Consider the following 14784-nt stretch of genomic DNA (forward strand, 5'->3'; position numbering starts at 1 on the left):
TGAACCTTGGTTGTTCCGCTCTTTCGCTTCGGACCCGAAATTTGTAAGCGTGAAAATTAACAAGGCGTGACCACCCACTATTCTACGCAGTGTTATCTTACGGAGTATACAATTCGGCTGTAACCTTTGATGATACGAGCGACACTATTACGATATTCGGTTCAAAGGGTGTACACAACTAACGTTTCATTCTATTCTTAGATCTGATATGTTTTATAGTATTTTTACTTAAATTTAGTTTATATATTTGTTTCGAATTATATGCAAAGCCAAAGGACCAGTGTTATCCTTTGTCCAATATGCATTCATTTCCTAATATGTCATTCCATTTGACCTACATTCAGAATTGCCTTCAAAAACCGTAGCAAATTGATCATGATGCTTTAATTTAGACAGCTGATTTTATTACAAGGTTATTTATTACACATGTTGATGAAAATTGTTCTGTGTTATCGTATTTTATTATGAATATAATATGTTTTCAATGTCTTCTTCCAAGTATGTAATTTACATACAAATATCTTCTACTGTAGTGTTTGTTAGATGTAACGATGGTTATGGTTTAATTTAATTATAGGATTACATAAGATTTGTGTCATATCGGTGTGAGTGTTACTCGAGTAATTACTCAGCCAGTTAGTAATTGTATGACATCCCTATTGGGATGTTCTGGTTCTGTTCTGTTCCTTGGATTGTCAACCGAACAGATTTTTTTTTCTATAGTTTCTTTATTTAAATGCCTATATCTTTGTCCTAAGCAACCAGAATATCCAATTTAATTAAAATCGCTTCAGTAACTTGATCGTGATATAAAAGAACAAACAGCCGGGGTAATTTTGCATTTATAATATAAGTATTGATATAGTTTCTGTTTATACAAAAGGTATGTAACAATTTAAAACGACAAGAATATTTTTATATGAATAGTTATGTTACCACGGAAACAGTAGCAGAAAAAATAATACGACCGTTAAATATTACGAATTATATTTTTTACGCTCTCCTATAAAATTTGCAACAATGGTAGTACAAAGGCATAGTAGCGGTAGATTTTAAGTTATCCAACAAAAAAACTAAAACTCCGTAGAGTCATTAACATAATGTCTTATGTCATTTTATTGATTGCTTACAAAATCCTATCAAGTAATTAAATTATTATCATCCGTTTCTGAATGAAGTATAAACAATATGATAATTATGCCTGTTATTTTGTAATTTACTGTCGTCTTCTTTCTTCATACATAAAAATAATGGTTCGTATGTTCGTCCCCTCTGCGTTTCTAAACTATTCATCCGATTGTGATGAAACTTTAGTGAGGTTTTTTGCGTACGCCAGCGAAGAACCTAGCTTTTGTTAATTCTACCCGTGCGAATCCGGGATGGGTAGGTAAATAGTTATTTATAATAATAAGGAATGTTATAAGTGTAAAATGTTTGTTTTAGTCCCCACGTGTGCCGGAGTCGTAACAGCACGCATTGCTGTCCCGGATGGACGTCCAGACCTAATTCACTACTATGTGTCGTTCGTAAGTATTTGTTATTATATATATTATGAAATATATAAGTTAAATCATAATAAAAAAAATATTATCATCAGGTTATTAGTTATATAACCACTTTTTTCATATTAATACATTTAAAAATCATTTTAAGGTATAGCCATATATTTTTTACATGCCGACTAGGTATACTTATTATATGATTATTTATTTTATGTGTTTTTTAGCTATTTGCCGGCCCGACTGTGGCTCGCCAGGTTCATGCGTGGCGCCAAACATGTGCCGATGTCCAGGCGGAGTAGAGGCGCCGTCGTGCGGCGGCGGTGGCTTTTATCCTTACCCTGGTCTGTTTTCATTGATTACATGCATATTTAACTACATTATTAAAATCATAGAGGTCTATAGTATAATAAAATAGTCACTTTTCATATGACTTATTCAAACAATATTAAATGACGATATCTTATACTTCAATCATTTCGCTTTCCCTTAAATCAAATTGACCTTAAATTTACTTGGCGTGTCTATTACACTGCAAGTTAAAAAAAACTATTCAAATGATTATCCGACGCATATTATGTATTTCCTTGGGAATACATTTGATAATCGGTTGGTTCTCCGCCTACAGCTGTTGCTCGTTAAACAAAATATTTTAAGTTTGCTATTACAAGGTTCAACAATATAATTACTCTATATAATCATAGACTAATATTAATCCGACGGAACTTAAAGGAAATTCGTCTTTTACAAACAAACAATTACAATGGTATCACAGTCATGGTACAACAATGTTTGGTCGTTAATTAAGAACATCATATACAAGGCCGGATTAACCAAGCCGGGACACGTTTAGGGGCCTTTCACCCTTTTCTAGCTTCCAAAAATATATATATTTCTTGCTACTGCATTTTTTTTCATTACGACGTATTTTCCTATATTTTGAAAATATGCCATCACGCTAAAATAAGAGAAATAATTCAAATTAGGGAAATATTTTTAACACATTATGTCCCAATTATCTAAGTTTACTATATAGTGATATGTTTTAACATAAAACTTATTATATTTTTAATTTTTAACAGCACGTACTCGTGGTGGGTGCAGACGGATCTGTATGAACGGCGGTACTTGCACTAATGGTACTTGCGCATGCGCGCCAGGTTGGAGCGGAGAATTTTGTACAGAACGTAAGTCAAAATAAATGTTTTACGATATATGCAACAACCTAATATTATTTTAGTTTATTTAACCATTATCTTTTGTTACAGCAATTTGTAAAGAGCCTTGCTTACACGGCGGGAGATGTATTGCTCCAGATAGATGTGTGTGTTTCCATGGTTTATCCGGTACTCGGTGTGAAATCGATCGTAGAACGGGTAAGTATTATTATTTTACAGTCACAAATAATGCAAGTTAAGATAAACGACATTTTCTTTCCTACTTATCTCCTAATTTAATTGTATTAAGACCACATGTGTTGTTAACTACGAAACCTGTGCTCAATCTCCATTTATGATCATTTTAAGGACCCTGTTATACTGACACAAGAGGCGCACTGTGTACTGGGGCACTAGAAGGCGTAGTCTGCACGAAACAACTGTGTTGTGCCACGGTCGGTGTTGCGTGGGGACATCCTTGCGAGCGCTGCGGTGACCTAGACTGTCCAACAGGACATTTGAGGAATTTAGCTACTAAGGAGTGTCAGGTAAAACTAACACTGAAACAACTAGATATATTTAAAAACGATTAACATTTCGTTTCTAATCAATTATTTAAAATAATTATACAACATTAACTTCTTTAAGTAATTAACTCTTTTAAATTAGAGATTTATTTAAATAAATGACTAATATTTAATAAACTCTGATACACAACATACAATAAATTAAATTTACTTTTGATTCCTTCATTTATAATTTCCTTTACAGTAATAATTAACTATAAAATTATTAAATAAGAAAGTTAACCTTCTCTTACCAGATATTACAAATGTTTTTTTTAATAGCAATAATTTTATTACAGTAATTTTATTGAATAATAGTAAGTGTACATATTATCTGATTGTGCTTGGAAGAAATTTGAATGATCGATAACGATTTTTGTATATTTTTTATTTAGTTACAGTAAATAAATAAAAAAATACATTGTTCAGAGAATATTGAATACATTGTTAAGAAACAATAGTTAAAATTTTTAGAAAAGTTGGTAGGTTAGCTTTCAAACATTTAAAATAACTTTTATTCTTTAGGATATAGATGAATGTGCAGCTGTACCAGGGTTGTGTGAGGGGGGCCGATGTATTAATTCGATCGGTTCATTCTCTTGCGAGTGTCCCCCCGGTCAGAGGAGACATAGAGTCACGAACAACTGTGAAGACATCGATGAGTGTGAAGATCCAGATATTTGTCCGGTTAGTTGATGCAAAAATAACATATTTTTAGGAATATGTATAACTATACTCGTAGTTATTAAGAGTATTAATTCTAGTCTATGGAATCATCATAATGTCTTTGATAGATAGTTACAAAAATTGTATTTGTTTTTAATTTTATATAATCACTTCGTTGCAGAATGGTAAATGTGTGAATACTGAAGGCGATTATTATTGTCTCTGTAACCCTCATTTCATCCCCAGCCCCGACAAGAAGTTTTGTATAGGTAAATATATTTAAAGATATTATTTAACATACACTAAACTTTAAAGTATTATTATGATTATTTATTCTGAAAAAACTATTACAGACGGTCGAGTTGGCAGTTGTTTCACGTACTTAGGAGAGACAGGCGAGTGTGCAGACCGACTACCGATGCCCCTTTCAAATAGAGATTGTTGTTGTGGATATAACATGGGCCGAGCTTGGGGTGATCTCTGCACGCCTTGTCCACCAAGAGGTTCTAGTGAGTATTTTTGAAGATTTAGTTAGAGTATTACTAGTTTTATTTAATTTGTATAGAATAAATTTCATTACATTTAACTCAATTGAAGAGGCCCTTGTCAAAGTTTTGCTTTTGCTATTTCAGCTGAATGGACACATCTTTGTGGTGGGGGTATGATCCCACCAGACTGGCGGCGCAACGACACCAGTGGGATAATCTCAGGTGGAGGAATTGATACCGCACAACCCATCGCCAAGATTAACGAATGTATGCTGCGAAATGGCATTTGTGGTTTAGGAACATGTATCGATAAAGATATTGGGTAAGAAGTTGTCTAACGCAATATTGATGTAAAGAAATTAAATTAAATTTTAAACATTAATCATAGGACATTATTGCTTGATTTTGTTAATGTTCTTTAACACAAAATTCTATCTTATTTATGTAAAAGAGAAGATTAAGATAAAGAAAATTATAAATATTAGATATTTAGCGAAATAATAGTTTTTAGAAATGTTTCTCATATGTTCTATGTTTTTATAGATATCAATGCCAGTGTTGGGACGGCGCTGAGTCCGCAGAACAAGATGGAAACCCAACGTGTATTGATATTGACGAGTGTGCGCTCGAGTATTGTAAGGGTGGGACATGTATTAACAAGCCTGGTGGATTTGAATGCAGGTTAATAAATTTCAGATTATCATAGGCATTTGTATTAAGAGTAATTAGGCTTATTGTTACGGACTATTGAAAATTTTCTAAGAAACTAAAACATATTTAGCGCTTTAAAATCTCTATAGTAAGTTTTTTCTTCTATATTTGTAGATGTCCTCCCGGATTCGACCCTGTAGAGAACGGACTTAGATGCAGCGACAAAAACGAATGTGAAATGACGAATGGAGGCATGTGTACAAATGGAGTATGCACCAATATCGGTGGAGGGTATGGAAAAGTTATTATATTTTCATTTAGAAAATTATACAAAAGTCAAAGTAAACTTTTAATATTGGAAAAAAAGTTAAAAAAATAAATTAATTTATATGTTGCGTTTTCGTCCATAGCAATTTTATTAAAATTGATTTAATATTTGACGTTTATCATAATGTGATATAATATATAATTGTAATAAAGTATACGTAAAATAATATAACTCTAACCAATATGTACATTGTACAGCTTTGAGTGCACATGCAACCCTGGCTACGAGTCAACGGAGACGGGTCACGCGTGTCGTGACGTGGACGAGTGTGCGGACAACCCGCGTGTGTGTCGCCGCGGGCGGTGCCGCAACACGCCTGGCGGATATGATTGCGTGTGCGAGCCGGGCTTCTCGCGCTCCGCTGCAGGCTACTGCGCAGATGTGGACGAGTGCATCGACAAGAGTTTGTGCCAGGTTATTAAAGTAAAAGTTTTATTAAAGAAGAACTATCAAAATTAATAAGATTTCTCTAAATTCCTCACTTAAGAAAAAAATGTCGCGAAACGTTGCAAAATCGCAATCTATCTTAAAGGTACACTTGGTAGTTTTGCATTATATCAATATTCAAAGAACCAAAATAAAACATTTGTATTTAGGTTAAAAATTATTATTTAATTACAAAGATGTACATCAACAACACAATTTCAAAATAATACTTTTATTATTGGTAATTTCAGGGCGGACGATGCGTTAACGGCGAAGGCTCCTTCCAATGTGTCTGTGAAGCGGGTTATCGGCCCACTCCAGACCGTAGCGCGTGTGTCGACGTAGACGAGTGTTCCGAGCTAAAAGTTTGCCGAAACGGCCGGTGTCACAACACTCCGGGCTCATTCCGATGCGAGTGTCTCCCTGGATTTACTCTCAGCAACGATGGACGAACGTGTCTCGGTAAAATGAAGATTGTTTATCATTAATTGACTATATTTATATTAACAAACAAAAACATCGGTTTTAAATATGTGCGTTTATGTTATACCAGACGAAGTTCAAGATTTGTGTTACGAAAAATACGAAGAAGGTCAATGCACGGGACCTGGAACAACTCCGGTTACCAGATCTCAGTGTTGCTGTAGTTCTAGTAAAGGTAAACACTATTCTTGAATAATCGCATACAACATTAATAGAAGTGACATTATATTCAATTTTTCTTTTTATTTAGGTTTACATCTGGGCTGGGGTGTATCTTGTAAGTCATGCCCCGTACAGGGTACTAAAGATTACGAAATTCTTTGCCCTGAGGGCGCCAGTAAAGATAACGGGGGTGCCGACATCAATGAGTGTACCATGATTCCTGGTATCTGTCCACACGGCACGTGTGAAAATCTTGAACCCGGTTACAAATGTATCTGCGACCCTGGATATCATCCCGATGCTGATGGTATTTGTAGGGATATCGACGAATGTGATATGCATCAGTCGGTGAGTGGTTCAAAAACGAATTTTGTTTAACTCATATGTTTTAAACACTTATAAAGTTATTGCATAATGTATCATAAGGGTAATAAAGGAATGTATGTATGTAATGTACATTATTGTTTTTACTGTGTTTCAGTATTGTACTGGTGGACAGTGCCGGAACTCAATGGGCAGCTTCACATGCGTATGCCCACCCGGCACTAGATACGAGCCCGACGAACAAATCTGCAGAGACATAGACGAATGCGAGGGTGAGGTTATTTTCATCGTCAAGGATTATGACAGGGGGGACATACCTCCCATGTTCCCAGTCGCAACAGGTTACAACTTTGTGTGAATGTATCATCACACTGTCTCATACGCATTGGCTTTTTAACATAAGGCCAAGTGTCACGTGATTCCATTGATCGATGATGATGATAATTCTAGTCTTTCACTTGTTGTTAAAACATAATTTTTTTTTGTAAAATTAAAACGTTTTTGAAACTCATATGATGAGCAAGTGAGAGGCTACACAATATTTTCTAAATTCAAATAGGTTCTGAAATGATTATACTTATACTATGTTTTGAAATGTTAAATTTCATTGTGTACACTTAAATCAATTCATAAACGCAAATGTAAAATAATCTTTAATAATCAATGAGTCCTAACATTCTCGTTTAACTCATACCCATGAAATCGTTATCATTGCACTGCTTAAGCAATACCATATTACCTTAAATCTAAATAAAATCATGAATTAAAAAATAACGTTTTCAGTAATAAATACTTACTATATTCGTAGTTCTAGTTTATATAGTATTAATTTTTATATTACAATAAATTAAAATATACCAAAATATGTTCGGTACAATTATTTGCCCAGTAGTTTTTATTTGTGCCAATAGTGCAAAGTATATGATATGACTATATAGGTTGACGTCAAAGTTACTTAATTATAAAGTTATAATGATTACTTAAATCTATTACTAGTTCCATACTTGTTATATTTTAAAAGGAACCTTAAATATTTTGGTTAAATTACAGAACAATCCAATCCCTGCGACAACGGAAGATGCATCAACACTCATGGAAGTTACGAGTGCGAATGTGAACACGGATTCGTTTTAGACGCAACCGCTCAACACTGTCTCGGTAACCATACCTTAAGTTTTTCCTACTGAATTCCTACTAAAATATGCATTCATTTCAATTTTGAATGATTACAATATTAAATAAAAGTTATGGACAGGAATAATTAACTGTCCATTTATTTGTCTTATTCCAATTGCGCATTTGGTTAGTCCCTGAGGTTAAATGCCGTGACCGATTTACGATCAGTGAAATATTGTAGACATATGGCTGGCCTGAATCTCCGGACCATTCGGGTTCTTGAGATAAAATAAAAATAAAAAATATACATTGCATACAGAATTTACATATATTTGTGTCTTCATTAGATAATCGTCGCGGCTCATGCTGGCGAAGAGTTGTCGACGGGCAATGCGAAGCGGCTGCTCCTAATACGCTGCTTAGACAGGAGTGCTGTTGCAGCGTGGGACTAGCTTGGGGGTCTCCCTGCGAGCCTTGCGACCCTGATGATTGTCCTTGTCCTAAAGGATTTGCTAAGGTTAATAGTTTTTGCTTTCTATTTTACTTGTTTAAATATGATCAAAATAGTTTCAATTAAAACTGAGCCCTACCTTTTTATAGTTGGATGGTGCGACATGCCGCGATGTTGATGAGTGTATGCTGGATCCAGATCTTTGCATTGGTGGAGAATGTGTAAATACTGATGGTTCTTACCGCTGTGACTGTCCTTCTGGATTGACACTTGATGCTTCAGGTATTGATCCCTTTTGATCCCCTACTCATTTATTTATGTAAATGCTAGAAATAGTGTAGTGGTATTATATAAACTTACATTATTAGACGGAAGTAATACCTGTCTAATTTATTGTAGAGATGTTATACTTAGTAGCGTAACAAGGCTCAATGAGATATTGAAATGCTCAGTGAATTGTTTCTGTTTAACTCTTTCACAATAAATTCATTGAAAAGATCAGCTAAAGGAATTTATAATTTAACAACATTTAGAATTGAGTAAAAAATTATATACTCGGAAAAAGCTGTGATTTAAAAAAAAAACTTATTTTACACAATACGCCATACACGTGTATGGCGTTTCTGGTTAAATCTCATATGAAATATGTAGTGAAAACATTCTATATTTCTATCAACTTCTTTCTTAGAGAAAAATAAATTGCGTAAAATTAATAAAGCAAAACAGTGTATTTTTAATAATAAATTAACAATGTTTTTTAAACTGTTATTTAAAAATATTTATTCTCATTGAATATCGTAGGTAACCGTTGCGTGGACACTCGTCGCGAGTATTGCTACACCGACTACGTCGGCGGTCGCTGCTCTAATCCACTGCAAGTTACTGTTTACCGTGCTATTTGCTGCTGTTCCTCACTTGGAAAAGCCTGGGGTGACGGACGATGTGAACCTTGTCCTAAAAAAGGTGAGGTTATTTTTTATTAAACAAACGTAATACATAATATTGTTTTATGCATTCCATATGATTCTATTTGCTATCCGTCCTATTTTTACTTACAGTATAATAATAAAGTTATTTTAAAATATAACATTACAATATTTTCAGGCACGGATGCATATCGCAACCTTTGTATTTCTGACGTCAGTGGACCACCTACTATCTGGGACCGACCTGTCCCTGGCGGTCCGAATAGAACTGATATATGGAGCCACACAGGTGACGGTGATACGATCGGCGGTGGTTGGGACGTAGACACTGGGGGTACTTGGGGAAATGGATCTTTGGATAACTGGGGAACTGGTACTGGAACGGGATTAATTCCTGGACAAATGGAAGTAAATGAGTGTGCTGCATTCCCGGGCTTATGTGGGCATGGCAGGTGTAGAAATATGCTCGGAACATTTACTTGTGATTGTTTCCCTGGTTACGAGAAGGTAATTAAAATCCGTTATAATCCGTTAGTGTTTATTTAAAAAATTGTAATTAATTATCTTTTAAAAATAAAGTAAAATATGAATTGATAAATATTTGACATATTTTTACTAGGATTCAAAGAATCATACGTGCGTTGATGTGAATGAGTGCGAAATAGTAGACGATGTTTGTGGTGCCGGCGAATGTCGCAACATCGAGGGTAGCTTCACGTGTCATTGCCGTCCAGGGTACATAACCGACGAGCTGTCAAAAGTTTGCGTTGGTGAGTCTTGCAAACATATCGTACTCTTTTGCTTATCAACTATATTCACTATTTATATTAAGTATAGTCTCAATTAATTTGTGCATGTCATGTTACAATTCAAAACTTTATTTGTTCGTGGTAGATATCGACGAGTGTACAGAAAATCGCGCGTTGTGCCGTGGTGGTCACTGCGTCAACACTCCAGGCTCATTCCGCTGCGAGTGCGCACCGGGTATGGAGCTCGCTCCCGACCGATTGTCTTGCAAGGATGTCGACGAATGCTCAATAACATCGGGTATGTGAATTATTTTGGTGAAAGAATAAAACTGATTTGACTGTGTAAAATTTTAAATATACTTGTATTTAAATAATGAATGAATTATTAAACGTGTGATTTTTTTAGGAATTTGCAGCAACGGTGCTTGTGAAAATTTAATGGGAACATACCAATGTGTTTGTGATGAGGGTTACGCACAATCAACCGTCAAATCCCATTGTGAAGATATTGATGAGTGTACTGAAGATCCCACTCGTTGTCAGCATGATTGCATTAATACACCTGGGTCCTACCATTGTACTTGCAAGTGAGTACGATCCACATGATGGTTTTTTTTATTTAATCTATCACTAACTTTATTTTACTATAACAACATAATATTATCGTGTGTTTTGTTTTTGCGTAAATTAAAATTACTTCGCATATAAAAATATACTTGTAATGTTTTTATTTTAGCGAGCAAAATTGGTAGAAATTTCAAACAATCTTAGCTAGCAGTTTCTGTATAATTTTGTAAACAGTTTTAATTGTGAACTTAATATTTTTAGGGATGGTTGGCATCTTCGAGCAGACGGCAGAACCTGTCGCGATATCGACGAGTGCAGTGGTGGAGCGCGCGTTTGTGGTGGAGGAACTTGTCGCAATACGCCCGGTTCCTATATCTGCACTTGTGGCGAAGGTTTACTACCATCGCCGGAGGACACCAAGCCCACATGCTTAGATATCGACGAGTGTTCTGATGTGAGATTATTTTTATTATTCGATTTTATTTTACGCATAAACTAGAAATTTTAATAACATTTAGTAACAGGTTATGTTATTCAGTTTTTTTTTTGAAAAACAATTGGGAATATATTATTTTTGTACTATATAGATACCTGAACTATGCGGTGCAGGCGAGTGTCGTAATACCATCGGCAGTTTCGTGTGCCGCTGCCCTGACGGCTACAGTGTCAAACCAGAACAAGGCCCTGCTTGTACAGATGACGATGAATGCGAGCTTGGCACCTGTGACTGTCACCCATCATCCGATTGTATTAACTTGCCAGTAAGTGCACATATTTAAAAACTGTTTTACCGAATGCCTCTGATAGTTTCAACAGACTACCTTTTTATCGCTTTCCTTCTGTGCTTATTGTTGGGTCCAACATGAGGTTCATGCTTACTTTTATGGGCAAGAAGATTATAAAAGTAGGATAATTAAAATCATCAATTTCAGGGTTCATTTCAATGCCGTTGCCGTGACGGCTGGAGAGGAGATGGTACCGAGTGCGAGGACGTTGATGAATGTCTCACCAACAATGGTGGCTGTCATCCACGCGCTACTTGCAGGAATACTGATGGATCGTTCATGTGTTTGTGTGATACAGGATACAAGGGTGACGGGTTAGTTAGTCGATTTTTAAGAGTATCAAATGATTATTGGAGTTATGCATAAAAGTTTTCAGTTTAAGATAAACGTTGGATTGCATAATAGCCATGCTATTAACGGTACATATATTTTTGTTTTAGATATTCCTGTGTAGACATTGATGAGTGTGCGAACGACCCAACACTTTGTGAAAACGGACATTGTACAAACATTCCGGGTGGATACGAGTGTGATTGCGACGTTGGGTTCACCAAGTCGCCTGATGGAAAATCTTGCCTTGGTTAGATAATTTACTTAATCATTATTTAAAGTTAATACTCATAAATTTTCCACTTGTAGCTTTAATCACATTACTTTACTGTATATATACTATACATATAATATAATGTTTATATGTTTAGTGGTGAACTCATGAACTCATTCGGCAAAAAATTATGTGTTCTATCTAAAAACTATTTCGGCTTAGAATTCATTATTTGCTTCAAAATAGTGTACATAATCATCAAATAAAAGATTTTTCTAAAGTTAATTTTTTATTTAAATGTATTTTTTGCAGATATGGACGAGTGCGCGACTTTCGACAACGTGTGCGTGTTTGGTCGTTGCGTAAATACTTACGGCATGTTCAAGTGTATCTGTGACAAGGGTTACCAATCAGACAGTATTGATGACTGTAAGTATTAAATTATTCTAAGTTAGTTAGGAAAGATTCTTAATACACTTGTATTTTTTTTTGTGTGTTGATGGCATTGAAAGATGAAAAAATCGTTTTATTTTTATGTTTCTTTTCATTTCAGTGATGCCTGGTTTTAACTGTACTGATGTGGATGAATGTAAATCGCCTCAGTCTTGTCAGTACGGCACATGTATAAATACGCAAGGATCCTATATTTGTCGCTGCCCACCGAACTATGAACTGGTCTCCGATGGAACTGCTTGTTACGGTATTATCGAGTTGATAAATATGCCCCTTTATATTTATATTATTATATAAAAAATTTACCATCTTAATTGTATAATTAATAAAAAATTAACCGGGATTTTAAATTTATCAATAATATTTAAATTTTATTTCCAGATTCCAGAAAAGCTCGTTGCTATGGAAAAGTAGATTTGCGCTCCGGAACTGAACAGTGTCGTGACAGTGATGAATTGTCTGAAGATGGCACCATGGCAGCATGTTGCTGTTCTGTCGGTTCGTTATGTTATGAAAATTTACAATGATTTGGATTTTATGCTTTTGACTGTTGTAATACATTCTCGTCGAAACGACATAATTAAAAATGTCTTTATCAGGTGCTGCTTGGGGTAACTACTGCGATCTCTGTCCGGAACCAGGCTCAGAAGCTTATAGACAGCTATGTCCCGGTGGCCCCGGCTATCAACCAGTTTTAGAGCCGGTCAGTTTCACTTTTTTACAATGCCTTATATTTGATATATTATTTAGGTTTAAAGAACTTTATTTCTCAAGAACATTACAGTTCACTTATGAGTACAGAATTTTACACATAATGCAGTTAAACATGTAACAAATAGTTCGACCGTAAGAATATCAATTGGTATTTGTTAACTAAAACAATGTTTTTCAATACATTTCAGCCTTCATATGTAGTGACGTTGGCCGATATTGACGAGTGCCTGCAGCACCCGGCATTATGTGAGCATGGTACTTGTACCAACACGTTCGGTTCATTCGTGTGCACTTGCGGCGAGGGCTGGCAGCTGACGGAGGATGAGCAGCGCTGCGAGGACGTGGACGAGTGCGCACGACCCGATGTATGCGGACCAGGCGTGTGCCGAAATATGCCCGGCTCCTACGTGTGCCTCTGTCCAGAGGGATACGTAGCCATGCCCAATGGCAGTGAGTATGACGTCCTATTATATATTGTTATCAGATAACATATATAAGTATTATTAATGCGAATTGTGAAGATATTATTGAACCTTAAAATAAAAATAAACTTTATTGAATTGGATGACAAAAATTGTATTGGAAATTGCAGAGGAATGCGTGGACGTTCGTCAACGACAATGTTACATGGACTGGGATCCAGATACGGGTCATTGTTCTGCTGCCGTCGGAGTTCCGCAGACTAAATATCTATGTTGTTGTTCCGTCGGCAAGGCCTGGGGAGCACCTTGCGAATCTTGTCCAGATAAGGGCTCTCAGGAGCATATGGCATTATGTGGCGAAAAACCAGGAGAGTATATTAATCCAATGACAAACGAAACGAAGCCGATTAACGAATGCGACATAATGCCACAACTTTGCAAGCCTGGAACTTGTCACGATACAGCAACTGGGTTCCAATGTGGCTGTGATCATGGGTAAGCTTAGCATTTATAAATAAAGATTACTGATCTATAATTTTATACGATATCGATATACATTTTGTAATATTTTAGTTAGATTATTATTTACTGCTCTTGAAAATAAAATATTATAAGGAAATAAAAAGGTTACTTTTTATTTAATAAATATTTTTTAACTCAGATACGAACACGATAACACTTCCCATCTATGTCGAGATATCGATGAGTGCACATTACATCGCTCGCCATGCCGAGGTTTAGCGCAGTGCGTGAACTTGCCCGGTGCGTACGAGTGCAAGTGTCCGGCTGGATACCGCCTCACCGCCTCGCTGGACGAGTGCGAGGACGTGGATGAGTGCGCGGACGAGCGCCTATGTGAACACGGCGAATGTAGAAATACAATTGGATCCTATCGGTGAGTTGCGTAAACAAGTGCGTAAATTAAGCTAAAACAAGGCTAAAGACAAATGCAATTATTCATGCTTATATATATATTACTTTATTCTTTCCTTTTTTTGGTTCTTTTAATATAATGTCAAGTAATATTTTTTCACCACAATCAATACTTTTTCAGTTGCGAATGTAAACCTGGTTACACACTGCGTGAGAACGCGTGTCGAGACGTTGATGAGTGCAGTCGCCCGCGTCCTCTCTGTCGCAACGGCACTTGTGAGAACCTACCAGGTTCATACGTGTGCCACTGTGACGAAGGATTTAAGCCAGGCGCCAATAATGATTGTATTGGTACGTACTTTCTCGATAAGAATAATATATAAAAAATAGTATTATATTTAAAAAAAATACCGTTAAGGGTAGCAACTACCTCT

General features: G+C 35.8%; 1 protein-coding gene across 3 annotated transcripts in view; it reads left to right on the forward strand.

Moving 5' to 3' along the window:
* LOC113398693 (fibrillin-1-like) overlaps positions 1-14784 on the forward strand; it is a 43058-nt gene that overhangs the window by 20749 nt on the left and 7525 nt on the right. For 2 of the 3 annotated variants that reach the window (XM_026637559.2, XM_026637557.2), the window contains exons 3-38: positions 1444-1526; positions 1727-1843; positions 2582-2686; positions 2768-2875; positions 3026-3204; positions 3748-3909; positions 4070-4157; positions 4242-4397; positions 4521-4698; positions 4920-5057; positions 5202-5318; positions 5553-5769; positions 6033-6243; positions 6335-6439; positions 6515-6774; positions 6908-7091; positions 7801-7908; positions 8214-8383; positions 8467-8599; positions 9119-9280; positions 9422-9750; positions 9863-10013; positions 10138-10290; positions 10399-10579; positions 10821-11013; positions 11147-11320; positions 11492-11658; positions 11785-11924; positions 12201-12317; positions 12442-12588; positions 12723-12839; positions 12941-13044; positions 13244-13505; positions 13648-13972; positions 14139-14372; positions 14532-14701. In XM_026637559.2, coding sequence (XP_026493344.2) covers positions 1444-1526; positions 1727-1843; positions 2582-2686; positions 2768-2875; positions 3026-3204; positions 3748-3909; positions 4070-4157; positions 4242-4397; positions 4521-4698; positions 4920-5057; positions 5202-5318; positions 5553-5769; positions 6033-6243; positions 6335-6439; positions 6515-6774; positions 6908-7091; positions 7801-7908; positions 8214-8383; positions 8467-8599; positions 9119-9280; positions 9422-9750; positions 9863-10013; positions 10138-10290; positions 10399-10579; positions 10821-11013; positions 11147-11320; positions 11492-11658; positions 11785-11924; positions 12201-12317; positions 12442-12588; positions 12723-12839; positions 12941-13044; positions 13244-13505; positions 13648-13972; positions 14139-14372; positions 14532-14701 — 5945 coding nt within the window. The remainder of the gene's footprint in view (positions 1-1443; positions 1527-1726; positions 1844-2581; positions 2687-2767; positions 2876-3025; positions 3205-3747; positions 3910-4069; positions 4158-4241; positions 4398-4520; positions 4699-4919; positions 5058-5201; positions 5319-5552; positions 5770-6032; positions 6244-6334; positions 6440-6514; positions 6775-6907; positions 7092-7800; positions 7909-8213; positions 8384-8466; positions 8600-9118; positions 9281-9421; positions 9751-9862; positions 10014-10137; positions 10291-10398; positions 10580-10820; positions 11014-11146; positions 11321-11491; positions 11659-11784; positions 11925-12200; positions 12318-12441; positions 12589-12722; positions 12840-12940; positions 13045-13243; positions 13506-13647; positions 13973-14138; positions 14373-14531; positions 14702-14784) is intronic. The other variant, XM_026637560.2, reaches the window with a different exon arrangement.

This window comes from Vanessa tameamea, chromosome 14 (assembly GCF_037043105.1).
Source record: "Vanessa tameamea isolate UH-Manoa-2023 chromosome 14, ilVanTame1 primary haplotype, whole genome shotgun sequence".
In the NCBI taxonomy this organism is placed as follows: domain Eukaryota; kingdom Metazoa; phylum Arthropoda; class Insecta; order Lepidoptera; family Nymphalidae; genus Vanessa; species Vanessa tameamea.